Source organism: Polyergus mexicanus, unplaced genomic scaffold (genome assembly GCF_030449975.1).
Source record: "Polyergus mexicanus isolate NDT 795.1 unplaced genomic scaffold, iyPolMexi1.0 SCAF_15, whole genome shotgun sequence".
NCBI classification, from domain to species: domain Eukaryota; kingdom Metazoa; phylum Arthropoda; class Insecta; order Hymenoptera; family Formicidae; genus Polyergus; species Polyergus mexicanus.
In genome coordinates this window covers 2320901-2345876 of record NW_027223335.1, presented here as the reverse complement: position 1 = coordinate 2345876, position 24976 = coordinate 2320901, and the positions used below count along the sequence as shown (strand labels likewise).

The 24976-nt window shown below is 32.2% G+C and overlaps 11 protein-coding genes across 17 annotated transcripts; 6 read left to right on the top strand and 5 right to left on the bottom strand.

Moving 5' to 3' along the window:
• On the bottom strand, positions 1 to 4409 carry Rala (Ras-like protein A). 3 transcript variants are annotated; one of them, XM_070307906.1, is made up of 6 exons: positions 4325 to 4409; positions 2728 to 2847; positions 2296 to 2504; positions 1973 to 2147; positions 1170 to 1286; positions 474 to 560 (listed from the first exon to the last, which is right to left on the bottom strand). In XM_070307906.1, exons 2-5 carry the CDS (start codon positions 2830 to 2832, stop codon positions 1170 to 1172), a joined length of 606 nt encoding a protein of 201 aa, XP_070164007.1. In that variant the 5' UTR covers positions 2833 to 2847; positions 4325 to 4409; the 3' UTR covers positions 474 to 560. The 3 variants fall into 3 exon arrangements, with proteins under 3 accessions (XP_070164009.1, XP_070164007.1, XP_070164008.1); XM_070307907.1 differs by lacking the exon at positions 4325 to 4409 and adding an exon at positions 4011 to 4303; XM_070307908.1 differs by lacking the exon at positions 1170 to 1286 and having other exon boundaries at positions 1 to 560.
• Positions 3965 to 5290, top strand: LOC138939766 (cytochrome c oxidase assembly factor 4 homolog, mitochondrial-like). Of its 2 annotated transcripts, XM_070307910.1 has the most exons (4): positions 3965 to 4059; positions 4151 to 4316; positions 4739 to 4880; positions 5091 to 5290. In XM_070307910.1, exons 3-4 carry the CDS (start codon positions 4779 to 4781, stop codon positions 5193 to 5195), a joined length of 207 nt encoding a protein of 68 aa, XP_070164011.1. In that variant the 5' UTR covers positions 3965 to 4059; positions 4151 to 4316; positions 4739 to 4778; the 3' UTR covers positions 5196 to 5290. The 2 variants fall into 2 exon arrangements, with proteins under 2 accessions (XP_070164011.1, XP_070164010.1); XM_070307909.1 differs by lacking the exons at positions 3965 to 4059; positions 4151 to 4316 and adding an exon at positions 4469 to 4662.
• On the bottom strand, positions 5094 to 10613 carry LOC138939764 (transmembrane protein 145). The gene is made up of 5 exons (XM_070307905.1): positions 9694 to 10613; positions 9087 to 9594; positions 8583 to 8720; positions 8232 to 8487; positions 5094 to 8153 (listed from the first exon to the last, which is right to left on the bottom strand). Exons 1-5 carry the CDS (start codon positions 10074 to 10076, stop codon positions 7963 to 7965), a joined length of 1476 nt encoding a protein of 491 aa, XP_070164006.1. The 5' UTR covers positions 10077 to 10613; the 3' UTR covers positions 5094 to 7962.
• Positions 5284 to 5631, top strand: LOC138940000 (peptidyl-tRNA hydrolase 2, mitochondrial). The gene has a single exon (XM_070308448.1). The coding sequence runs from the start codon at positions 5284 to 5286 to the stop codon at positions 5629 to 5631; it is 348 nt and encodes a 115-aa protein (XP_070164549.1).
• A 1053-nt stretch (positions 10614 to 11666) lies between the features above and the next one.
• LOC138939882 (histone H3) lies at positions 11667 to 12122 on the bottom strand. The gene has a single exon (XM_070308164.1). The coding sequence runs from the start codon at positions 12098 to 12100 to the stop codon at positions 11690 to 11692; it is 411 nt and encodes a 136-aa protein (XP_070164265.1). The 5' UTR covers positions 12101 to 12122; the 3' UTR covers positions 11667 to 11689.
• Positions 12123 to 13523: 1401 nt separating this feature from the next.
• LOC138939723 (short/branched chain specific acyl-CoA dehydrogenase, mitochondrial-like) lies at positions 13524 to 15933 on the top strand. Of its 3 annotated transcripts, none has more exons than XM_070307812.1 (2): positions 13524 to 13759; positions 13823 to 15933. In XM_070307812.1, the coding sequence occupies exons 1-2, from the start codon at positions 13660 to 13662 to the stop codon at positions 14947 to 14949; spliced, it is 1227 nt and encodes a 408-aa protein (XP_070163913.1). In that variant the 5' UTR covers positions 13524 to 13659; the 3' UTR covers positions 14950 to 15933. The 3 variants fall into 3 exon arrangements, with proteins under 3 accessions (XP_070163913.1, XP_070163914.1, XP_070163912.1); XM_070307813.1 differs by having other exon boundaries at positions 13524 to 13755; positions 13823 to 15932; XM_070307811.1 differs by having other exon boundaries at positions 13524 to 15932.
• Positions 15934 to 16321: 388 nt separating this feature from the next.
• LOC138939772 (histone H1-like) lies at positions 16322 to 17878 on the top strand. The gene has a single exon (XM_070307930.1). The coding sequence runs from the start codon at positions 16843 to 16845 to the stop codon at positions 17641 to 17643; it is 801 nt and encodes a 266-aa protein (XP_070164031.1). The 5' UTR covers positions 16322 to 16842; the 3' UTR covers positions 17644 to 17878.
• Positions 17879 to 18710: 832 nt separating this feature from the next.
• Positions 18711 to 21146, bottom strand: LOC138939866 (histone H4). 2 transcript variants are annotated; one of them, XM_070308134.1, is made up of 2 exons: positions 20254 to 21146; positions 18711 to 19304 (listed from the first exon to the last, which is right to left on the bottom strand). In XM_070308134.1, the coding sequence occupies exon 2, from the start codon at positions 19131 to 19133 to the stop codon at positions 18822 to 18824; it is 312 nt and encodes a 103-aa protein (XP_070164235.1). In that variant the 5' UTR covers positions 19134 to 19304; positions 20254 to 21146; the 3' UTR covers positions 18711 to 18821. The 2 variants fall into 2 exon arrangements, with proteins under 2 accessions (XP_070164235.1, XP_070164236.1); XM_070308135.1 differs by lacking the exon at positions 20254 to 21146 and adding an exon at positions 20079 to 20118.
• Positions 20268 to 21497, top strand: LOC138939867 (15-hydroxyprostaglandin dehydrogenase [NAD(+)]-like). The gene has a single exon (XM_070308136.1). It carries the CDS (start codon positions 20315 to 20317, stop codon positions 21104 to 21106), a length of 792 nt encoding a protein of 263 aa, XP_070164237.1. The 5' UTR covers positions 20268 to 20314; the 3' UTR covers positions 21107 to 21497.
• Positions 21498 to 23281: 1784 nt separating this feature from the next.
• Positions 23282 to 23958, bottom strand: LOC138939697 (histone H2A-like). The gene has a single exon (XM_070307767.1). The coding sequence runs from the start codon at positions 23889 to 23891 to the stop codon at positions 23517 to 23519; it is 375 nt and encodes a 124-aa protein (XP_070163868.1). The 5' UTR covers positions 23892 to 23958; the 3' UTR covers positions 23282 to 23516.
• Positions 23582 to 24824, top strand: LOC138939698 (histone H2B). The gene has a single exon (XM_070307768.1). The coding sequence runs from the start codon at positions 24193 to 24195 to the stop codon at positions 24562 to 24564; it is 372 nt and encodes a 123-aa protein (XP_070163869.1). The 5' UTR covers positions 23582 to 24192; the 3' UTR covers positions 24565 to 24824.
• Positions 24825 to 24976: the final 152 nt, after the last annotated feature.

Genomic DNA, 24976 nt, shown 5'->3' with positions numbered 1-24976 from the left:
ATCTTGCATGCAATTTTGTGCTATTATAAATCTCACGAAAATTTCGTCTTGTAACTCAAATTATACATCATAGAAATGTATTATATATAGTAATATAATAAGACTAAAGAAATAATAAAAATGTATTGCTATTGAAATCTTCTTTTTTTAATAATTTCATAAAAAAAGTATAATATTCTTTGAATATTTTGAATAGGAAAACATTTTCGTGAATATATAATATGTATGTGTGTATATATATAAATATATTAGAATAAATTGTATGTGTGTGTGTCTTAAGAGAATTCGAATATATTCTGTATGTGATACAATGAACAGTAAAGATTAAGAGTGTCAACTCACTGTAAAGTGTCAGAAAACTCTCATTTTTGTATAAATACAATTCTCTTATGCTTAGCTTTCAATTATAGGAGCTGAACTTTTCGAAACACAAGTTACACATTGTTTTAGGTTTGTTATAGCAAGATGCAGCAGTTTGTTTTCTTCTTACGTTCGCTCCCATCTCCTTGGTTTTCCTGTGCCTTGCGAGCAGCTATTGCTCGCATTAGATCAAAGAAAACCTGTAACGTTATGCAGTAAATATGTTTTAATTTACTTCTTTGTTTATACTGATGTTTTGAAATTTGCACATTGACGATTACAAACTGAAAGATATAATAAAAAACTGACACATGATAAAACATCATAATGTCATTTGAAAAAAAAAAAAAAAAGAAAAAAGCACACATGCTTTGCATAAGCTGTGACAAGTTGTACAAGTAAATGTGTGTGTGCGTATATATCATTTCACATTCATTTTATATACAAATACTTGTAAATAATTTATTAAATTAATATGGAATTTAAATATCTTAAATATCAATATCAAATTTGAAGCAGAGTAAAAATGGAGATATGCAATAAAATATATATTTTGCGGAAATAACTATATCTATTAATATCTCTTAAAAATTGCTAATATAATAGCTTAATAATCATTTTCATTGCATATCTTTAATAGCTATACAAAATCAGAAAAATTGCATTGGATTAAACTGAATACACACATTCTGCATACATTTTACATAGATACATGAATTAAAGATGCCAAAATAAAAAATGCTATAGTTCTACATATTGTTTCGTAAAAATATAAAATAAAAAATATGGTGCAAGAAAAATCGGCAAACCTATAGAATAATGCACTTCTTTTTCTTCCTCTTGGCACGGTCTTTACCTCGACCATTGCTTGCTGACTTATCTTCAATTTTGCGTGACCTTATTTCACGCATCAAGTCGAAAAATACCTGCAAATGTGCAATGAATGCTGTCTCAAAGCTTTAAGGCATATAAAATGTGCAATATAAAATGAATATTATGACCTTTATATTTGTAAAAAAAGGAAATAAGAATTGTATGCATATAAGCAATAGTACAACACATAGTGACATAACAACATGTATACATAGATTGCAGAATTAAGCTTATATAAAAATGCATATTTCGTGCAACTGATTCATACGCCATACATTACATGACATAACATTGGGAGTAAATTGAAAGTAAAAGCAACAAAAAAGAGTGAATGCATCTACCAATTTCAACAATTTAGCTACACATATATATTTAGGCATGTATATATGTCTTATGTATAATATTTTGTAATTAAATATATCTAATTTTACATATTGACATAAAATCTAATTAAAAGAAAAAACAGTTGATTCCGTATAAAGTTCTCATTTTAATAAAGACAAAACTATACTGGTGGGAAGAATAACATCATTATAAACAATTTTCAAAACAATCAAAATTAAAGGGAAATATTAGTTGTTATTTATGAATGTTAATAATTAAGAAATATATATATCTTATATTATTAAAATTTATAAACAATGACATTAGTCTGTGTGTTTTACATACATGATATTATATTAAAGTGTATAATATTAAATGAACATTATATGTTATACACAGATACACAGTATTTTACCTTGTCCACATTTTCTTTTGTCTTAGCACTTGTTTCCACATAAGGAACACCCCATTGTTGAGATCTTGCTTGAGCTTCAGCTAGACTAACCTTCCTTTTTTCTTGTAAATCACTTTTATTTCCCACTAATAAAAATGGAATGTTCTCGTCATTTTTTACCCTGAGAATTTGTTCTCTATGGAAAAAGAAACAATTTTCTTTTGTTCACATGGAATAAACTAATAAGAAATTATGGAATTGCTATATACTAAATTTTTTTCTAGTAACTAAATATCTAAATATTAAAAGCTAATAAACAATTTTATTAAACTTTATTCCTTTACCTAAATTCTTGTGTAGCTTGGAAACTATCATCTTCTGTTATCGAGAATACACAGAGAAACCCTTCTCCACTACGGAAGTAATTGTCTCGAATTGCTGCATAGTCTTCTTGTCCTGCAGTATCTAAGATATCTATTTGTACTTCCTCTCCATCTAATACAACTTTTTTTCTGTAGGAATCTGCTTTTGTAGGTTCATAATCTTCAACAAACTAATTTTAACATCAGGATTAAGATTTAAAAACAATTTTTGTTTTTTTATAAAATGGCTAAATATATATCATAAGATGGCTAAAAATATATTTTTTTCTAAAATGTAATATTTATAAATAATACGAACTTAAAAATATAAATAATATAATATAAATTGCATATTTGTTAAATCAATAATATAAACAAGTATTATATTTATTATAAAAGTACATATGTTTTTACCTCATCGTACATGAACTGTAAAGTAAGGGCAGATTTTCCAACACCTCCACTCCCAACCATTATAACTTTATGCATTGCTTGGGTAGCTCCTGGTTTCTTCGACATTTTTGTGGTAATTACCTTCAATTAAGATAAAGTAGCCATTAAATTCCACCATATTTTAAAAGTATATAGTAATAAAATCTTATATTTGCAATAGTCAACAATTCTGATACATGAATGCAATTGTTATAAATAATATGTTTAAATTTAACTACTAATCATAATTATTTTTATATATTTTTTCTAACAGAGAGTATGTGTATATACATTCCTATCAATAGTAATTGAATAAAATTATAAGTAATTATATAAGATACACATCTCTTGGATTTCTCAAAAATATAGTGTTTTTTAAGATAATTAACTTAATTAAAGCAGGGCAAGGTTAACAATGGCAGGATATGAGAGTTATGTTGTCAGTATGAGAAATCTAAGAGAAGGGTCAAGTATATAATTTTATGTGTGAGTATCTATAACGTATCTTATATACTACATAAAGAAATATACACATTGTATATCTTTTCTACACTTAAAGCAAATAATCTAGAATACCAATATATATGCCATTAAAAATATAAAATCTTTTTATTATTTAATATTTAAAAGTATATTTATAATATTTAAGTATTTCTTTCTTGTTGTAAAGAAAACTTATTTATACATGAATTATTATTAGTATTTCACACATAGTCATAACTATGAATCAATGAAATGAAATAGATTATTCTAAATATCATATGATATTTCACACATATGCAATATATATATTAAGCAAATAAAACTATTAAAATCATTAAAAGATGAACTTTGTGATATAAATATAAATAAAAAATTTAATAATCAGGAATTTGTTTTTAATATTATAAAAATTAACTAATTTATTTTAATTTAATATAATTTTGTGTGTGTGTGTGTGTGTGTGTGTGTGTGTGCGCGCGCGCGCGCTGCAACTAATCTCCAAATACACTAGTTAAATATTAGAAGTGATGTCATCGCACATTGTCATGTTATGGAAACCATAAAAAAAGAACATAAAATTTACTAATCGAATTAAATTGTACACATTGCAGTTTATATTACTATCTAAGATTCACTTTGACTTCCGCCCATATAAAAGAGAATGAAGCACAAAATAAAAAAACGCAAAAGAAACAAAAAATGCGAAGAACATTTCGCAGAGATTGCTCGTACTGTAACTGTGCTTTAATTCACTTCCTTTTTTCTCAATATTTCTCACTTACGAGAATAATCCGTTATAAGTGATTGTTATAAATAATTGTTATACGACACGTAAGAACTCGCGTAATGAATCGCTGCGCGATACACGTCACTATCGAACGATCCCAAATCGAAATAAAATAAATTAGAAGCTTTGTTGCAGAGTATGTAACGTGAGTAACGAAACAAGGCGGTGCCGTGTTTCCGGACGGATTCCACGAGAAAGCCGGACGCTATTCTTCACCGATATTAGAAATTATCGGACGCTTCGCGTCGACGTCCCGGAAGAGTCTCTCAAGCGCGCGATAACGAAGGCGCTGTCTTTCTCGGTAAATACCTTCGAAAATCGTGCAAGCGGAATGCCCTGAACGATCCGTATGAATCTTTCTCGCAGTCGTCACACACATCGGTTTACTTTCACGCTTTCACGAAACTGGTAGCACTGACAGATGGCGCCTCAATCGCTGAATCATACCATTTCCATTATTTGTAGCAAACTGTATTCATCGGTGTTAGTAGATATGTAAAATTCATACAATTTTACAATGATATTCTTTATAAATTGACATCTTGTAAACGAGATTCGATAAACTCGGGCATCTTTTACAATCTTCCGATACACTTATTTCGTTTCAATCTGTATCGATCCAAAATAGATAAAAAATAATTTATGAAGTAATTAACCTTCACTTGCTAGAATCGTGCAAGCGATATTTATTTAATGATTTATTAATATGTATATTTATTCCAGTTGTATAATTCGAATCTTTTCATCTAAGTATTGATATAATATGACTGTGTCATCAAATACTGATGCTGAAAAAGAAATTGAAGATCCTGTCGAGCGGATGTTAAAAAAGACCGGTTGCGTAGAATTGCATTATCAAGTTCAAGTATGTTTACTTATAAATGTACAATATTAATACGTATCAATATTAATATCAATAAAATCTCAAGATTTTTTTTTTTCCTAAAAAAGTTTATCTGAGATTAATGAAGCCAAAATCAATTGACTGTTATAAATTAAATTCTATTTTTAATTATTAAATTAAAAATTTTCTAATTATATATTAGAAACATTTTTATTTCCAAACTTTTTTCAGGAATGTATAGCCGAGTACAGGGATTGGAGGAAATGTCAAAATGAAGTAAAAAAGTTTAAGGAATGTATGGCTGAACATACAAAGCAGCAACAATCAAAACATTAATAATAGCTACCTGAATTTAAAGATGTGGTTGATGAATAGATATATTAAATCTTTATTTGCTCCTGTTTGGAATGGACAGAATTGTAAAATGGTAATAGTGGTTCGGTCAGATATACCTATGGGAAAAGGTAAAATCGGTGCTCAGTGTGCTCATGCTGCGTTAGAATGTTGTCGCCAAACTTTAAACAATGAAAAGAAACAACAAATGTTTCAATCTTGGTTACAAATTGGACAACCAAAAATTGTTGTCAAAATACCAAATGAAGAGGAGTTATTGATTTTGGCAGATAAAGCTCAACGTGCTGGTTTAATTACTGCCATAATAAAAGATGCTGGTAGGACTCAATTAAAGCCTGGCACAGTCACAGTTGTCGGCATAGGACCAGGATCTAATGAAGTTATTGATAGTCTTACATCGAGATTAAGATTATTATAAATGTATCTTGTAAATAAAAGAAGATATTGTTAAAGAAGAATATTAATAATAATTTTCATAATCTTGAGATACTAAAATAATAAAATAGTTTATATATATATAAAATTTCAAACTAGCAAAAAACCTAATAAAAATTATACCCCAAAACTTCGCTATATATATATATATAACAGTTCCACAAAACAATTTTATTTTTCTAATACTTGAAGAAAAGCTCTAATTAAGACATTTCCTAAACCAAACAAAAATCATTCTCTACTCGCAAAGTATCACTAAATAAGCTCTCTCTCTCTCTTTCTTAGTACATTTTTGGTAGAATATTGGAAATTATGATACATAATTATTTAATGTTCACCTGTGTCACCAAAATAAGGTTATAATTAATGTTTGACTTTAAAAAGACCTTTTTTTTTCCAAAAAAGGACATTCATAATGTAAACGAGTTAATTTTTAAGAGTAATAGACTTTAGAGGGATGCCAACACTTCTTACTCTGTACATATACATACATATATTCGTATCTATAACTTATATTTTATCTGAGCCTTCTAAAAAAGTACTTAAAATTTTGCTCATAACCTTGTCAAATAATATATTTTATAATATATTAACACACACACACACACACACACATGCATACATTAAAGAAGACAACTAAAGAAGTCAAGAATATAATTTATACTAAAATTGCTTTCATTTAGTGCGATATCAGAAATATAAATATCACACATAAGAATTTTACCGATCGCATAATCCCATATACATATATATATGCTGAGCATTAAAATATTCTTAAAAAAGAGTATACATATACCTATTATCTAAATTACAAGATTGAGCACAATAATGGTATGACAGAAAAACGTGTGTTTGTAACTAGCGTAAATTTATATATCCGATCTTTTCAAACATTGTATACATTAATTTATATTCTCTCTCGACTAATGCAACATTGAATTGCTTGAATAAAATCAGAAATAATTTATATATAAATACTTTTGCATTTTGATATATAATATTATATTTAAAAAGTATGCAACTAATAACTGCATTAACAATTTTGGAAAAAAAAGATAAAAATTAAACACTCTAAAATTACATTGAATAAGAATGGATATATAAAAATTTTGGTATACAAATGTTCTAATAATACCAGTTTTTAGCTACAGTTTCTTTGATCAATTTACAAAAGATTTTTCCTCAATTGAAATGTCTTAATATTTTAAGTTTTAATTATCTAAATTTCAACTTTTACTATAGTCCTGAAGAAAATATCTTCATTATCTGTCCAATTTCAATCGTTAATTATTCAAACCTAACATGCATTGACCAAAAAATCTATACTTAAAAGAACATGATAATTTTAGAACATCTGGTACAGATTGCACTGTACTAATAATATATAAATCAATATAACTTTTTATACATATACATTATAATTATGTGTTCAACTTTTAAACCACTTAACTAAAATCAAAATGTTATAAAAATTATATAAGTTTTATTTACCATCATTCTTATTCAAGCACACATTGTAATATTGTTCGTATGAAATAGACATGGAATAATTACAAGATAATGAAGAATTAAACAATGATATAAAAATGTATATACCTTACTATAAAATTCAATTTTCAATAATCTTTTATATATACAATATAATGTATTGTATGATTCTTTATATAACCGAAATTATATAGAAAGGCTGGAAAATGAATGACGTTTAAAGTTCAAGATTTTGAATATGATATGAGTATGTAAAATTGCCATTTGGAGAAAATACTCGCACGATAAGTTTTGAAGACAGTGTATTATTATATATAATAAATTTTACATTCTATGTAATTATATATAGATATATATAAATCAGTTTGTTATCTGCTTGTAAATCTCAGCAACATAAGGTAAGAATACACATCAATATTATCAAGATTAGATGCATATTAATATATCGTTCTTCAAATGAGTAAATATTTAATATTTAATTTTTTTTTTCTTTATACATATATACAAAATTGCTAAGAATATAATTCATGCTTTACTTGTTTTTCCATATATAAAATTGAAAATTGTGATAGTAGCATATACTCATATCATACTCATCGATTACTCACCAGCTGTATCATTTATTAACTTCATATCACATAGCCGAATTTGAGGATCGCTATATCTCTAATTATAGAATGTGTACAATATCTCACAGTTCAATAGCACATATTAGAATATTACCTATTCTATTAAACTGACCATTTGGCAAATGTACATCACATCATTCGTAATTAGAAACTTCGTGTTTATCATTGTTTAATATTATACCTTCAATGGACGAGTATTAAGTGATTATTTTACTGAGTTCTGGCGGTTCTACATAATTATTTAATACATGCGGTGCTTCGTTAAATTCATCCAGTTCATCACCGTTGTCCGCACCTTGCGCGAGTAGAAAGTACTGTTCACTTCTGGTGGGCCATAATAAATGAGCCATTACACAATAAGCAAAACAGTCTGCCGAGTATGTTATGCCTATAAAAAACAATGTGTAAAAAATATGAAAAAAAATATAATTAAAAATAAATTTCGATATAGATAAATTTCATTTACCTAATAATAGTTTAAACCTCCACAGCGCGCTCACTTGAAGCGCTATAAGTGCTATAATGGGTAAATATATGAACCAAACTAATGATGATGCACCAAAATGAAGGAGAAAATTCAATTTTTGAGTATTATGCTCGTATGTCATGGTGTTTCTAAGTTCGTACAGAAACCATACCATTATGGCACTTCGGAATAACAATATGAACCATCCTGGCCAGGTCTGATATTCGTCTATGTCTTCAATAATGTCAACTTCTGTCTGTAAATCAAATTTTGTATGTTAACAAAATAAAATTTACATATTTATTGCAAATGCGCAATATACATATAAATAATAAAGTATGCGATAGTTACCATATTCCATACATATAACAAGATGTGAACAACCCCATAACAAAACCATATCGCAAACACCAATGGTTTCCATGTTAATTCCATTCTCGTTACTGCCCATCCTTTGGCAAGTAAGAGCAATAATAACATAAACGATGTCTAAAGATATAAAAATAATTTAGTATTAAGGTTGAATGTAGACATATCGCTACCCTCCCAAAAATTGCTATATAGTTTCTAAGCTTTTTAAACAAAAATATTTATACCAATTGTTCATATAAATCAATCATCAAATCATTAATTATGTTATTCATTTAATTACGTTATTAAAAATAAATTATAAACTACTATTAAGGCCTTTTAATAAACTTGTGAAGAATTAATTACATTAAAGGATGCATCAATATTACATAGAATAATATTAGATTGTTTGATTTTATATGTACATTATACAATTTACTATACATATATTTATTATACATATATAGAGTGCGTTTAATCTTTACAATAAAATATTTTCCTTACCCGTGATAGGATATCAAAAATATCACCTGCAACTTCTAATTGCTCATAGCCCACTCCATCTAGTGCAAATTTCAATACGTGTATCAAGATTAAACATACTGCCACAAATTCTAATAATAAGCTAGCGGTGAACAATCTTGTTACAGGATGCTTTTGCAATCTTACTGCATACAACTGCAGTGGCACTAATATGATGTAACACAGAAAAAACAATAAGTATAGCTCCATAGTATCCTGTCTGTCATAGGAGAACTGATAAGTCAAACTGTTTAGGCCGCTGATGTTCGGATTGCCATTTACTAGCCAGATATCATATTTTAACTCATCGTGTTTGCTATAATGCTCCCATTGACAGGTTGTTCTGTTTCTGTAGCATGCAACCAGGCTCATATACCAAAAACGTGGTTGCCAGAAATCCTGTATAACATACGTGAATTGATGTCCCTTTACAATATTCCATACAGAGTCTTCGTCCGGACACAATTTATCTCGAGGACACGGGACTCGCCTTCAAGAATGCAAAGTTATCGTACTACGTACATCGTGCAAAGTAAAAAACGCAAGTGACAAGTGAGATTGCATATCTCACTCACATTATACTACATACCTCAGGAAATCTTGACCTTCCTCGTTGCAATGCGGATCGTAGGAACTCTTTTTCAACGTATTGAACATGTAAGTACACGCGGTGCTCTTGTCCATCAGCGTGCGATTACCGTAATACTCGAGGAAATGACCGCGATCCAATATCGCCAGGGTGATCGGTACGTCGAAGTCCGATGTCGCGGTCACATTGCCGAATATATAACCGTACGAGTCCTTTTGCCGATGACGGTCGGTCTTCTGGAAGCCGAACTTTACGAGGAAACGGAAGAACTCCTTCGTTTCGAATGTACCGGTGATGTGCGTGGAGTGCGCGTAGTCCGGCTGCAGTGACAGACAGAGCAGCCATATGCACAGAACGTGCACCAGCCGCCGATGGGAGGTCATCTTTCAGCGCGGACACGGCACTCGGACCTGTTCCCCTCGTCCCGAGAGCCGTCAAGAACCGACGACGAACACCCTCAGCATTTTCCTGCACGATATCGCGCACCACAGCTGTTACCGTACGTCATATGACCGAATACTTGACCGGCCAGTCTACGAATACTTCCCTCGTCGAAACGCGACGGGACCTTCGCGACACTTCCGCCGTTGCGACATTCTCGTCTTGTTGTCGTCGTTTTATTACCGCTGACTATCCGCGAAAACGTCACTACTGTTAGCACGCGGAGAGAACGTTAATGACCCGTCGCGATGTGTATTCTCCCTCGCGCTTTCAACTCGCCTTTTCCTATCGATTTTCCCCACCCGAACAGACGATCCGCTCGGAGGAGAGATCGTTCGTTTGACATCGTCCGGTCGTCTATCCTCCTTGTGGGGACACGATGCACGTTCCCGCACTGCCGTACGTTAAGAAATCACGAGAAGAGAGAAAGAGGAAGAGGGAGAGGTTTTAAATACATCAGCAAACACGACTGATAATGAATGACGATCAAATTAATATAGCGTGATGCGTGAATTCGCTGCGAGTTTTTTTCCATCGGTAGAACGAGAGTCTTTTGCCAGTTGTCAAAAATATATTTTTATTATATAATACGACTAAAGAGACGATGAAGGGCACGATGATATTGAACATGTGCGTGTATTACCATGTGATTTAATCCGGCGATTAATTGTGAATTTCTTGATATAATAATCGATTATCATTGAATATATTTCTTATTTCGTTTGCGATAATAATAAATAAATGATTAAGATTTTTATTTGCATAGATAAGAGGCAACGTTTCAAAAACATCATAAATATCCATACGTATAGGAATAACGCAAGTAAATTTGTTTTCAGAATAAGAATGATTCAAATTTTCAAGGAATTGATTATTTACACATAAATGCTATTGGATTTGTTTAATTTAAGATTAATTTATCGTATCTTCTTGTATGAGATTATAATTATCATAAAAAGCATACTTAAGCGATTTTAGCGCGCTTCTATGATAAACAACTTGGCAAAGCTTAATAATCTCCCATTTCATGTAAATTTTCCTTCGAAAAACAGGAAAATGATTAGCTATTTTATTACACGTAAGTTTATGAAGATGCCACATTATAAAAGTCCGTCAACGTCAACCAGCGCAAGCGTTCATTCTTGCCTTTCATCGTATACTCTGTATACTTATAAGAATCATAATGCGTTTTTACATCTACTAAAATCTTATCTATTGTACGATTCCAATTGATGCATCAGAAATAAATATCCTGATATCCATAATTTTGAATAATGGACTAGAAAAAAATATATGACTTATATTGAAGATAGAATGTTGTAAAAGAAAATTAAACTAACTTTTATAGAGTTATTTATAATATGAATTGTAGATATTAATATTAATTTAATAACCATTTTTTGCAAATAAATCAAATATATACAAAAGGTTGATATTATATATCAATGATATATGAAAGCGTAAGACTGACGTTCCTCCGCAAGAGAATTTTTGGCCCTGAAAAGGGCCGATTTCTTTTGTAAAAAAAAAAAAAAAAGAAAAAAGAAAAAAATATTTAAGCACGCTCTCCACGAATTCTGCGAGCTAACTGAATATCCTTGGGCATGATGGTAACTCTTTTGGCGTGAATAGCACAGAGATTGGTGTCTTCGAACAGTCCGACGAGGTAAGCCTCGCTCGCTTCTTGCAAGGCCATAACGGCCGAGCTTTGAAAACGAAGATCGGTCTTGAAATCCTGTGCGATCTCACGAACCAATCGCTGGAACGGAAGTTTGCGAATCAGCAGTTCCGTACTCTTCTGATAACGACGGATTTCACGAAGAGCAACAGTTCCAGGACGATAACGATGCGGCTTCTTCACGCCTCCAGTTGCGGGCGCACTCTTACGCGCCGCCTTTGTCGCCAACTGCTTACGCGGGGCTTTGCCACCGGTCGACTTGCGAGCAGTTTGCTTAGTTCTTGCCATGTCGAGCAGATCCGTACACAACAGCGAGCTATAGCGATATAACGCTCCGTGCGAGACGCCTCGCTTATATATTGTAGCCGCCCCGTTTGCAGACTGCTGATTGGCTGGCGGAACAGTGGTGGGGATGCATTAACTGCGCACGAATTCTAGATTACGAACCTAGATGGCGGTTGGTGTCATAATTCACTCAATGCGTGTACTCTCTACTCTGTCATTTCGTCAATCGACGCTGACCAACGAGCATCTCGCTCTATTCTATTGAATACTGTAATTTAAAAATTGTAATGATTGTAATTGCACGAGTTTTATGCCACGCGTGTCGAGCCAATGCATCGCAATCAGCTGATTTCGCATCACACATCCATATATTCTGACTTTCATGCATTCAAATGAGTCATAATAACGGTCTGCGTTTCTCATTACATTAATTTCTCTTATCATTACAGTGACGTTGGTCATTGACTATTGATATCACGGCATGCAATTGGTTCTATCTCCATAGTAACTTGATAAAAAAAAAGGAATCGTTACATTCTCTTGAATATAGGATGTAGTGCAAAGTATCTGCCATAAATTGATTAATCCTGACAAGAGAGAAAAAAAGATTAGAAAGAGGAAAAGTTAAAGCCCATGTCAGACTACACATTGAAGATTGAAATTTGACACAATTTGAGCACAAAGAAATTTTAGTTTCTTTTGTTCCGACTGATCAAATTCCAATCTTTAATCTTCAATTTTCAATACGTAGTCCGATATGGGCTTTACGGGCATTTTTTTTTTTTTTTAATCTGAAGTATAAAATTATCAAGTCACTCATCTTTATTTAATGAATATGAATATTATCAGCTTGAGAAATTTGCTTGATTTGATTTAAATAACGACGAAAAGAGGCGAAATATATATTTTTACTTAATGAGCTGCTTCTTTAAAAATTTAAAGAATATCTCTCTCGCATATATTTTCAGAACAATTATTACGTAAATAGTTTACGATAAAAAACTAATCTTTTGCAAATATTTATTTTAATAGAAAAGAGCGAATAAATCTAACTCGCAAAAATCTATTTTTAAACATAGTTTTTATTAAATAGATTAATAGTAATTATAACATAGAAAAAATGCAAATGGATAAGTTCCATGGGTTTCCTTCAAGTATACGAAATTTAACAGTTGCTATAACATTCGTCAAAGATTATCACAGTAATTATATGTCTAATTATAAGACAGAGATGAATTTTTAATCTTTAAAAAATTATCTCTATCGAAACTCCTTTTTGCTTTCCGTTATATTGCGTTACCACATTTTCTAAGATATTATTCAAAAATATGTACCTTGTTGACCTGTTTCTCGAATTTACTTATACTATTTATTCATATCACGACATCACGTGATATTGTTTCATATTGTGAATGTGTAAGAGAGGTTAGTATGCAATTCAGTATTGGAAGAGCTCGCCTTGTAACGAGTCAAGCAGGTCGAGCTGCGTGAGGATTATTGCAACTGTCATCGACGTTATTTATCGATCTATAGATTGACAATTGAGTGTGTGCCGGATTTCTATGAAAATTTCTTATCTGTATAGTTTGCTCTATCTTGGAACAAAATATATGCCAACTATGTCTGTTCTACGTGGCATGCAGCAAAGCGCATGTGCAGTGCGTAAGTTACATTTGCATGCATCGCGTCTTCGTCATTACATAGGTCCTTTAACACACTTTACAGACGATGAGCTTATGACAAAGGAAATGGTTGCTAAACTGGCTAAAGAAGAAATCGCTCCGCTCGTACGAAAGATGGAAAAGGAAGGAAGGATAGACGACGGCGTCTTTCGGAAACTCTTTGAAAATGGTCTGATGGGTATCGAAATACCGACGGAGTACGGTGGGGCGGGAAGCAACTTTATGAATATAATACTAACTATTGAAGAAATTAGTAAAGTCGACGCAACGGTATCCATTCCCGTTTCTATACAGAACAATTTAATAAATTCGACGATACGTAAAGTTGGATCGGAAGAACAAAGGCGAAAGTATTTATCCAAATTAGCTCGGAATTCTGTAGGTAGTTTCTGTCTGTCGGAGGCTGACTCAGGATCGGACGCTTTTTCTCTAAAAACCGAAGCGAAAAAGGATGGTGCCGAGTACGTGATCAACGGTACAAAAATGTGGATTTCAAATTCTGACGTGGCGCAAGTTTTCCTGCTTTTCGCTAACGCGAATCCTTCCCTTGGCTATCGTGGCATTACGACTTTTCTCGTGGATCGCGATACACCAGGTCTCACGGTAGCTAAACCAGAGGATAAAATAGGTATGAAGGCATCGTACACCGCTATGGTCCATTTCGACAACGTCAGAATACCCGAAAACAATTTATTAGGAGAATTCGGATATGGATATAAGTATGCGGCTGGATTTCTGAACGAGGGTAGAATCGGTGTCGGGGCACAGATGATTGGTATAGCACAGGGCTGCCTAGACGCTACTATACCATATACGTTGGAAAGAAAGCAATTTGGAAAGGAAATTTTCTCCTTCCAAGCTCTACAATATCAAATAGCTCAAGCGGTAACGGAACTGGAATGCGCTAGATTGCTCGTTTACAACGCGGCGAGACTAATAGAGGCTAAAAAAGATGTCACGAAAGAAGCGGCTATGGCGAAGCTTGTCGCATCCGAAACTGCATGCCGTATCGCTACAAAATGCATAGACTTTATGGGAGGTGTCGGTTTTACAACTGATTTTCCTCAAGAAAAATATTTTAGGGACTCCAAAGTCGGTACTATTTATGAGGGTACGAGTAATATGCAGTTATCAGCAATTGCAAAATGTATTCGCAAGCAATATTCATAGATAGTAACAATCATAATTTTAATTACATATGTAATAATACATATATTAATTTTTAATGTTTTCTAAGGCATGATTAGACGTATAGTTTATAGTTTATAATTCAAAAAATCTGTTTTTTACATTTTTCTTTATCGAATAGATTAGAAACAAACATTTATATAGATTTTTTATTTTATATCCATATGTGATATGGGATAATATCAGCAGTCAATATTGTTGCATTCTTGCATATTCGGCATATTTTCTAAAATATTAATATATGTAATTGAAGAATTTATATACGAATGTATAATCTGCTTTTATTTATAATTAAGTTATAATTTATATCATATATTTGATTATTTACATATTTTATGGATAAATCTCATAACAAGTTATGCAAATTAATACATATTTATCTGAAAACAAATATTGTATTTTTTTACATTAGCATATAAATATAAATATAAAATATTAGATTTATTAACATGCAATATTTAGGCCTTATTACTTGAGAAATTTTAAGAAATACCATAATATAAATATATATATATATATATATATGTATATGACATAGACATAGATCATATCGATATCAAGTCACGAACTGCAAAACAATACTCTAATACGAAAATCCTAGGAATTATCCTAGAAAAATCTAGTCGGAATTTTAATAAATTACAAAATCTACATGAATACATATAATAGGGAAATATAAACATAGGAAATGGCTTTTTATAAACGGAAAAACGTTCTTTTTAAAAATATGATTAAATAGATAAATGCATATAATAATTCCGAAAAATGCATTCATTATCTTATTTGTCTAGTATTTCGCAATTATAAACAATTATATAACAAATTACCATATCGTTCTGTCGATATAATGTGCGTCATATATGTACACAACAGTAACATTTCTGATTTAGCGAATATTATGATGAAATGTATCGTGTGAAAATTATTTAATAATAATTCTATTATAATTTCTATTAATTTTTATACACACATTCTTCTTTCGCAATTAACGGATATAAAATAAATAAAGTAACTTTACACATTTACCTGATTATATTAATCTATATGATTCCAAAAATACGATAAAAGTCGTTTCGGACAATTCAGAGTTATTGTTGCTTTAAAAGCTCATAAATCAAATTTTTATTTTTGTTTTATTAATAAGTATTATTATTAATTTAAAAGAGTCAGATTAACGAATTACACATTATTGGATGGATTTATTATATTCTTCTCGTATACATAGGATAGATATATAGCTGTATGAAAAACTGCGTAGTATTCGCTTCTCGTCGCGTAAAAAAAAAAAAAAAAAAAAAAAAAATATCTCGGAATTAATTATCCACATAATTTATTTATAACGTTGGTCGTGAATTTTAAAACGTATGGTGATTAAAATTCGATCGAGCAATTCAATCGATTTGCATTATATACCATTAAGCTACGAAGCAACAAGGCCGCTTGCCTCGTGCATCTTACGAGCGCGCGTATCCCGGGAGGCTGCGATTTAAGCTTCTTATTCTCAGAATATAAGCCGGTATCAATCGGAAACGATTAATCGGGAGCGCGGGGCTGTTCCGTCGGAATATCTTCCAAGTGAGGTAACGTGAAAAATATTTAGAGAAAAGCTTGATTTTTATGTTTTTCCATGACCTATGCTATCAGAGCGAAATGACGCGAACGACAAAATTTCACCGTGGATAAAAAGGGACGATTGTAGAGACGTTCGATACGATTTGAGATGAAAGCCCATATACTTGGCTATCGATTAATCCAGTTTACGATATTCGTGCGATCTCAATATTGGAGAAATAAGGTGGGAAAATCAAAGTACATTTACCGCTCCGTCATTTTCCGTGAAACTAACCGGCCGATATATTGGGTAGGTCTCTCTCCATGGTCCGCGCTGTCGGTATTAGAGCGCGTCGCCAGCGGCTCGCCGAGCAAACTGACTATTCTGCACTTTGTAGAATCGAGAGGCATAGACGATCGTTTTGTACGCAAAACTCATTCGCTGAAATTATGGAGGACAAAGTTAACACTGGAAACTCTGCTGTCGAGACTGCCGAGGGCAATCCTGCTCCGGCTAAGAAGACTAACAAGAGCAAGGCTAAGTCGCAGGAAAAGAAGGCATCGCGGCCAGCGACCTCCGAGATGGTAACGGCGGCCATTAAAGAGCTAAAGGATCACAAGGGCTCGTCGCTACAAGCGATTAAGAAATATATTGTGGCGACTTACAAGGTAGACGGTGAGAAAGTCGCGCCGTTTATCAGAAGATATTTGAAGGCTGCTGTCTCATCGGGTGCCGTTGTGCAAACCAAGGGGAAAGGCGCTTCCGGATCTTTTAAATTATCCACCGACAATTCTAAGCCTAAGACTAATAAAGCGCAAGCGAAGCGTCCTATCAAGCCTGCATCTAAGAAAGACAAAATTGAGAAGATTACGACGGCACGAAAACCAGCTGCCGCGAAGAAAACAGCCACTCCTAAAAAAGCAGCTGAAAGTCCAAAGAAACAGCCCGCTCAGAAGAAAGCTGCTGCTAAATCTGTCGCAAGGAAGAAGAGTGGTAAAGCTGCCATAGAGACGAAAGCACCATCGAAAGCTAAGAAAGCTGTAAAGGCACCTGCAGCGAAGACTAAGACCCCGAAACCGAAAAAAGCAGCGGCAAAAGCCGTAGCAATTTCTGCAAAAAAATAATTATTCTGCTCGCTATATACAATTTCAAATGGCCCTTTTCAGGGCCCAAATTATCTAAAACGAGGAACAATTTCGAAAAATTGCAATTGATACATATCTCATTTTACCTCTCCCATAAAAATCCATTTTATTATTAGACATTTTAATTAACATATATTTTCGATTCTGAACATAGATCTTTCGATAAGTTTGATTTCTGTGTGAAAATAATAATTATTCCATAAATATCATATTAAGATCATGTTACAGTACGTAGTAGAAAACTTGACATATTTAAAAAATATTGCCATTTACTTATTAATGATCAAAGAGAAATATCGTTTTCCGTTAATAAATTTCTAATTTTAAATATATATAATAATAATAAATAGTAATAATGCAAACTATTTAAAATACAGAAAGATTACATATATTTTTAAATATCTTACGATAATATACGATGAACAACTTATCTCTCATCTTCGCTTGTAACTCACCAAATATATAAATAGAATATTAAGAATATAATAAAAACACAAAATATTCTTATTGATGATCTATTATGATCTATTTGATGTGTGCGATTTGTTTAATATATTTAACGCGATAATATTAAATAAAGTATATAATATATCGCAGTTTAAAAACAGAATTAAAACAAAAAGAAATTAAGAGAGGTGTATTGCTAAATATGTTACATAATTTTGTGCACTTAAAATTATAAACATGTTGAATTAAAAATAACGATATATATATATATATATATGTATATATATTATATCTCAATTATTTTGAATTTATATTTCACGTACAAATGCTTGCAAATCTATTAACATTTATTATAATTGAACATAAATTTAACTTACTCATTTTAAAATTTATTTCAAGTTATGTATGTATACGATAAGATCTAACAAACTTTAAATTTATAATTTTTTTATATATTAGTATCAAAATTATTTGAAGTTATTCTTTATAAAATTAATGAAAAAATGTACTTTTAAATAGTTTGTGCAGTTATCAAAATCTTATTTTTGTATAACTTGCAATTATTTAACAAATATATATATATATATATATATATATATATGTAAAATTAAATTTAGACAATGTAACATGCTTTCTAAGGTAATTCCGACGTATAATAAATTGTTGGCCCTGAAAAGGGCCGTTTTGATTCTGACGAATATTAGATCGCATTAACCACCAAAACCATACAAGGTTCTTCCTTGCCGTTTGAGAGCATAGACCACGTCCATAGCAGTCACAGTCTTCCTTTTGGCATGCTCGGTGTAAGTTACAGCATCGCGAATAACGTTTTCCAGGAAGACTTTCAAGACTCCTCTCGTCTCTTCGTATATCAAACCAGAAATACGCTTCACACCGCCACGTCTTGCCAGACGACGGATAGCTGGTTTAGTAATACCCTGGATGTTATCACGCAGGACTTTCCTGTGCCGCTTGGCTCCTCCTTTTCCCAATCCTTTTCCTCCCTTACCGCGACCAGTCATCTTGAAATCTACGATATGTATTCTACGATGTCTCGACGGAGAATGTGCTCGGAAATCCGAGAGAAGCCCCTTATAAAGCCGCACGGGCAGTACTACCCCCACCACCACACCGCCAGCCAATCGCCAGGCGGCCGTTGCAAGAAAGAGAAATGGAGGGGCAGGCTGTTAGCGCTAGAAATTAAAATATCGATTGATCTGAGTTCTTTGATTGCAAAAATTATTTTTATTTCATTTTAAATATTTAACATTGATTTATATATATATGTCTCTTATAAAAATGCACACATAGCTTGTTACATTTCTTGTTAAAGAATAACATATACTTTGTTTTAATATTTGTTAAAATAATATTTCATACTTTCCTGATATTTGTGTGATATAAATATTATTATTTGCATTTATGAAGGAGTTTTGTAATTATAATGTTCGGTATGTTTTATGTATGTATACAATATCTTGTTTTAACATCTATGCAAATTAAATGCACATAAAATATACTAATTCTTTGACATTAATAAACATTCGCTTATTATTATGCATGTATTTGTTTTGTAATTGAATATAAAAATCTCACATTAGTTATATCTTTTAAATAATATTATATCTTTATATAGTGTATTTTTTTATTGCGTTTAATTTCTATATTATAATAAATAGAAATTAGTTAAAGAATTATTAGATCTTCAAATCTCCATTAACAGATTCTAAATTATATAAATTTTATAAATAACAATTGCTCGCAAGAAAAATATTTAGATACAATGAATGATGAGTGTCTCGGTTAAAGAGCACGAATTTTAATTCTTATCTCGATTCGAGTGTATTATCGCGAAAATAAATATTTGAATGGTATAAAAGAAAAACATTAGAAAATGTTTCGAAATTTATCTTCCATGTATGACGAATTTTACTTGTTATTTAACATTATAAGTAAAAACAATTTACCTTTTCTTTAAAATTATAAGGAAGAACAATAATCTGCTACAGTTGCAAATAATGACATAAATAAACATGACAATGAATATTCCTTATCCCTACCAACGTTCGTCTAGGAACATTAAAAGCGCGATAAGAAGTACATGATGTTTGTAAAAAAACCTTATCTAATATCAACACTTACTTAACTGACGATCTTCGCAGTGCGCGTCACAATCCGCCGAAGTCTTCGCGAAAAGCAAGACATGGACAACATACGGAATAAGACTGTAATGATCACCGGAGGAGCTGCCGGACTGGGCTACAAATACGCCGAGATATTGCTTCGCAATGGTGCGAAAAGTGTCGCGATAATCGATTTGCCAACATCAAACGGTGAAAATGCAGCGATCACGTTGGAGAACGAGTTTGGCAAGGATCGCGCTATCTTCGTCGCGTGCGACGTGACGAAGACCGAAGATCTGAAAGAGGCATTCAAGAAAGTCATCGACGCGTTCGAGACTCTCGACATTCTTATCAACAACGCTGGCATATTAAACGATAAAGACAAATGGGAACTGATGATCAACATCAACGTCACGGCGTTGATTCGCAGCTCGTATCTGGCTCTGGACCATATGGGAAAGTACAAAGGTGGAAGAGGAGGCCTGATCGTGAATATCTCATCTATCCTCGGATTAACCGTACATCCCCCGGCGCCGGTGTACACGGCTACGAAACACGCCGTTCTCGGATTCAGCCAGTCCCTGGCGGGTCTGTACGAGAAGACCGGAGTGCGAGTTCTCGTCATGTGTCCAGGTGTTACGAAAACGGCGTTAATCGGCGACTTATTTCATAAGATTATTTCTTTCATCGACGCTGAACACGCTAGTAAGTTTCCCAGTCTCGGTCAGCATCAATCAGCTGATAATGTGGCTCTCGCGATGGTAGATCTTATACAAAAAGGAAAAAACGGGGAAGCTTGGGTCAGCAAGGACGATAAACCGCCCTATGCCGTCAACTTTCCCCATTATTCGACTCGAGCTTTACCCGTGTAAAGTTTACATTTAATAACTTTAAATATATTCCATAACTCTTCTTGCTTTGTTCAATTGAATGATTTATTAATAAATATAAACGTTGTATCAATTATATATATATATGTAAAATTATATTACATATATAAAATTATATGAAAATGTAATGTAATAATATGAAATATAAATGATATATGCATATAATGTTAAAACGCAACATCTTTATTCCCAAGTTCAAAGATCTATTCGAGCATCGTACGCGTAAATTTACACAATATTATTATTGATCGAAGTCACGTAAAGTACTCACGTAAGGAAAGGAAGATACGCAATATAAGGAGAGATTAAGAACATGAAATATTAAAAATAAAATTTATTATATCTACTATTGTAAAATAAAATTTTAATATTATATCTTTTGTTATATGAAATTGGCGAATAAGATCATCGTTGATATAAAAATAAAAAATTTAAATATTTTTATATTTTTTTAGTCGGTGATGACGTTTAAAATAACTAACGATAAGTTCGTGCAGCGATTCGTAAACATATACATCTATATATAGTGTAATCTTTTTTTTATAAATTATACCCACTCTCTGCATCGTTTCTAAAGATTTTATCTGTTATTTTCTAATATTTTTTTACATGCTTTTTTTAATATGAGTGCCTGTCAATATTATCTCTTATATTAGATATCGAGTCAGTAGCATTATTGCTTATCGTGTTTATGTATTTTGCGCACATATAAAAAGTAGATTTGCCAATTCGACAGTTCAGTGATGAATTCTGCATTGTATATTATGCATTATAAATTCGAATAAATTTATCCGAACGATCGTCAATGTGTTAAGAAATAATAAACTTGTTTGAAGAAATAATAAATCATAATTCATCGTAATTACAAAATAGATAATAATAATTTTTTCTAAGAACTACATCTCTCTTTGACAAGTACAATTTTTGGTTTCATACGTTATTTTAAATATACAGGATGCTCCCTAATTAAATGGCCAAACTTGAAATATGATTGTAGGACCTGAAAAGAAAAATAATTTTCTTCCGGAAGCATGTTCGCTTCAAGAAATATTGACTTTTTAAGTTACAGAACTAGAATTATTTAGATTATATTTCCAAATTACATAGGAATTTTAAAATTTGACACATACTTGCAGCAATCAAATTTTAAATTAAAATTAATAATCGGAAAGGAAGGCTCATTAAAACCAGCGTAGAATCTGTACAGATTGATGGACGATATCCAAACGTCATCACGTATATCCGTCAGCGGTTTACATCGATATAATGTTGATCGAACGATACAGTCACGCAAAAAGTCATAAAAATGATCATAAATAAAGGTCAAAGAAACAACGGTTATAAATAAGTTGGTCATGAACAAAGGCAAAAAAAAAGAAAAAAAAATGTGAGAGGAGGGCTAAGTTTACTTAATGTTTAAATTCGATTCAAATCTTAAAATTAAATTCAAATTTAAGTTTCCCAATCAATTAGTCTTTGAATTTTTTTAGCAAGTTCTTTATTAGAGGGAAAACGTATAGATCACAAAACAGGTCATAAAATTAAAAATGGTGGGAAAAAAGCAAATGCGACGAGTTTAACTAATTTTTAAAATACAATCTAAATTTTTTAATTTAAAATCAAACTCATATTTCTAAATATTAATATATTTATATCCATATGCTAAATATGAACCAAAAAACGTACATTTTAATAATGCACATTTGTTAATAGAATTTAACAATAATAAGTTCGCGCATCGGATTTTATCTGCTCGTTTTCCCACTTAATTATTAGTACTTTAAAGTTTATTGCTGTTATTATCCAATTAATATTTCGATTTTAACTTGTCCGCTTTACATACTTGTGAAATGTTAGAGTATGGTCTCTTTAATCTTAAAGAAACTAATTGTAAAGCGGGGAGAGTACACACTTTTGCATAAGCGCATAATCATAAGCATAAGGAATTTGATTGGTGAATTTCGTGATGCATGAGGAAATTGATCAATCAATTTCCTTGTGCTTATGCAAAAGTATGTGCTCCCTCCGCTTTAGAATCAAGAATCATTCAACTGCGCCAATGCACCTCGTGCGGTCATTTTGGGAACTATTTGAATATATATTTCTTATCGTTTCAAAATTATGCGCATATATCGTTGTATATTTTTGTATTTTTATTCAAATATCTTTATCATTTTTTTCAAATAATTTGGCAATAAAATAATAGTAACTGGTAAGAGTTTATATGATCTTGAACAGAGGACTGAAAAAATATTTTAAGAGAGAACGGAACATGTGTAAATAAAATGTTTATGCATACAAATTTCATATAAAATTGCAAATGAGATATCCTTCGTATATGAAGAAATTGGTGGCCCTAAAAAGGGCCGTTTGTAATTGCCGGGATCTGTAGTTAAGCCTTCTTTTCAGTTTTCTTCGGCAGCAAGACCGCTTGAATGTTTGGCAGTACACCACCCTGAGCGATAGTAACGCCAGAAAGTAATTTGTTCAATTCCTCGTCATTGCGTATGGCTAGTTGTAAATGCCTGGGAATGATTCTGGTCTTTTTGTTATCGCGTGCAGCATTTCCTGCCAACTCCAATACTTCGGCGGCGAGATATTCCATCACCGCGGCAAGATAAACCGGAGCACCAGCGCCAACGCGTTCAGCATAATTTCCTTTGCGCAGAAGTCTATGGATACGTCCAACGGGGAACTGCAATCCGGCACGATTAGATCGCGACTTCGCCTTTCCCTTAGCCTTTCCACCCTTTCCACGACCAGACATGACGAACGGAAGATTTGCGGTTTAGCGAATGAAAATTTCTATATCGATGCGAAACGGGTAACGCTTCGATCAGTTGTGCCGTTCGTGACTGCTTCGCCAACTATTTATACGACTCTGCGTTACGTCGTGCGTCCAATGGCGTGCCAGATACGCATGACTGATCGCGGCGCGCGATGTGATTGGTGCGCCACCACTATCCCTCTACTGTATATAAGGACCGCATCTTCGACTTTTGCTCACTTTTCGAAGCTTCGTCTCTGCGGCTGCTTGTACGGTGCTTTACGAAAAACTTTAATTAACTATGCCACCCAAAGCGAGCGGCAAAGCTGTGAAGAAAGCCGGAAAGGCTCAGAAGAACATTAGCAAAACTGACAAGAAAAAGAAGAGGAAGAGGAAGGAGAGCTATGCTATTTACATCTATAAAGTACTCAAGCAAGTACATCCGGACACTGGAATCTCCAGCAAAGCCATGAGCATCATGAACAGCTTTGTCAACGACGTTTTCGAACGTATCGCTGCAGAGGCATCCCGTTTGGCGCATTATAACAAACGCTCGACGATTACCTCTCGGGAAATTCAAACTGCTGTAAGACTTCTGCTACCTGGAGAATTGGCCAAGCACGCTGTGAGCGAAGGCACCAAAGCTGTCACCAAGTATACCAGCTCCAAGTGAACAATTCCTCTCAAGATCACAACGGCCCTTATCAGGGCCCCAATTTCATTTATACGTTGGACATTTTCACGCTTTAAACATATTTTGAAATAGCAATATGCAATATTTTGTTAAACAAAGAACCATATTTTATAAACTGCAAAATTTATACAATTTGAAAAGCAGACACTTTAGAAAATCGTAGGGAACGTACATTTTATTAGCTATTTATGAAAGAAAAATTATTTAAACATAATTTTAAATATGTGATTTTGTATGAGAGTTTGATTAAAGTCGAATTCTGTCAGAATTTATCGTGAAAAATATAAAACAAAAAATATTCTTTTAAATATACGTTAACAAATAAATGTGTTATAAAGTTGTAAAGTTAAATTAAAAAGCTTGGTTTTATTTAATATATTAATTTATATAT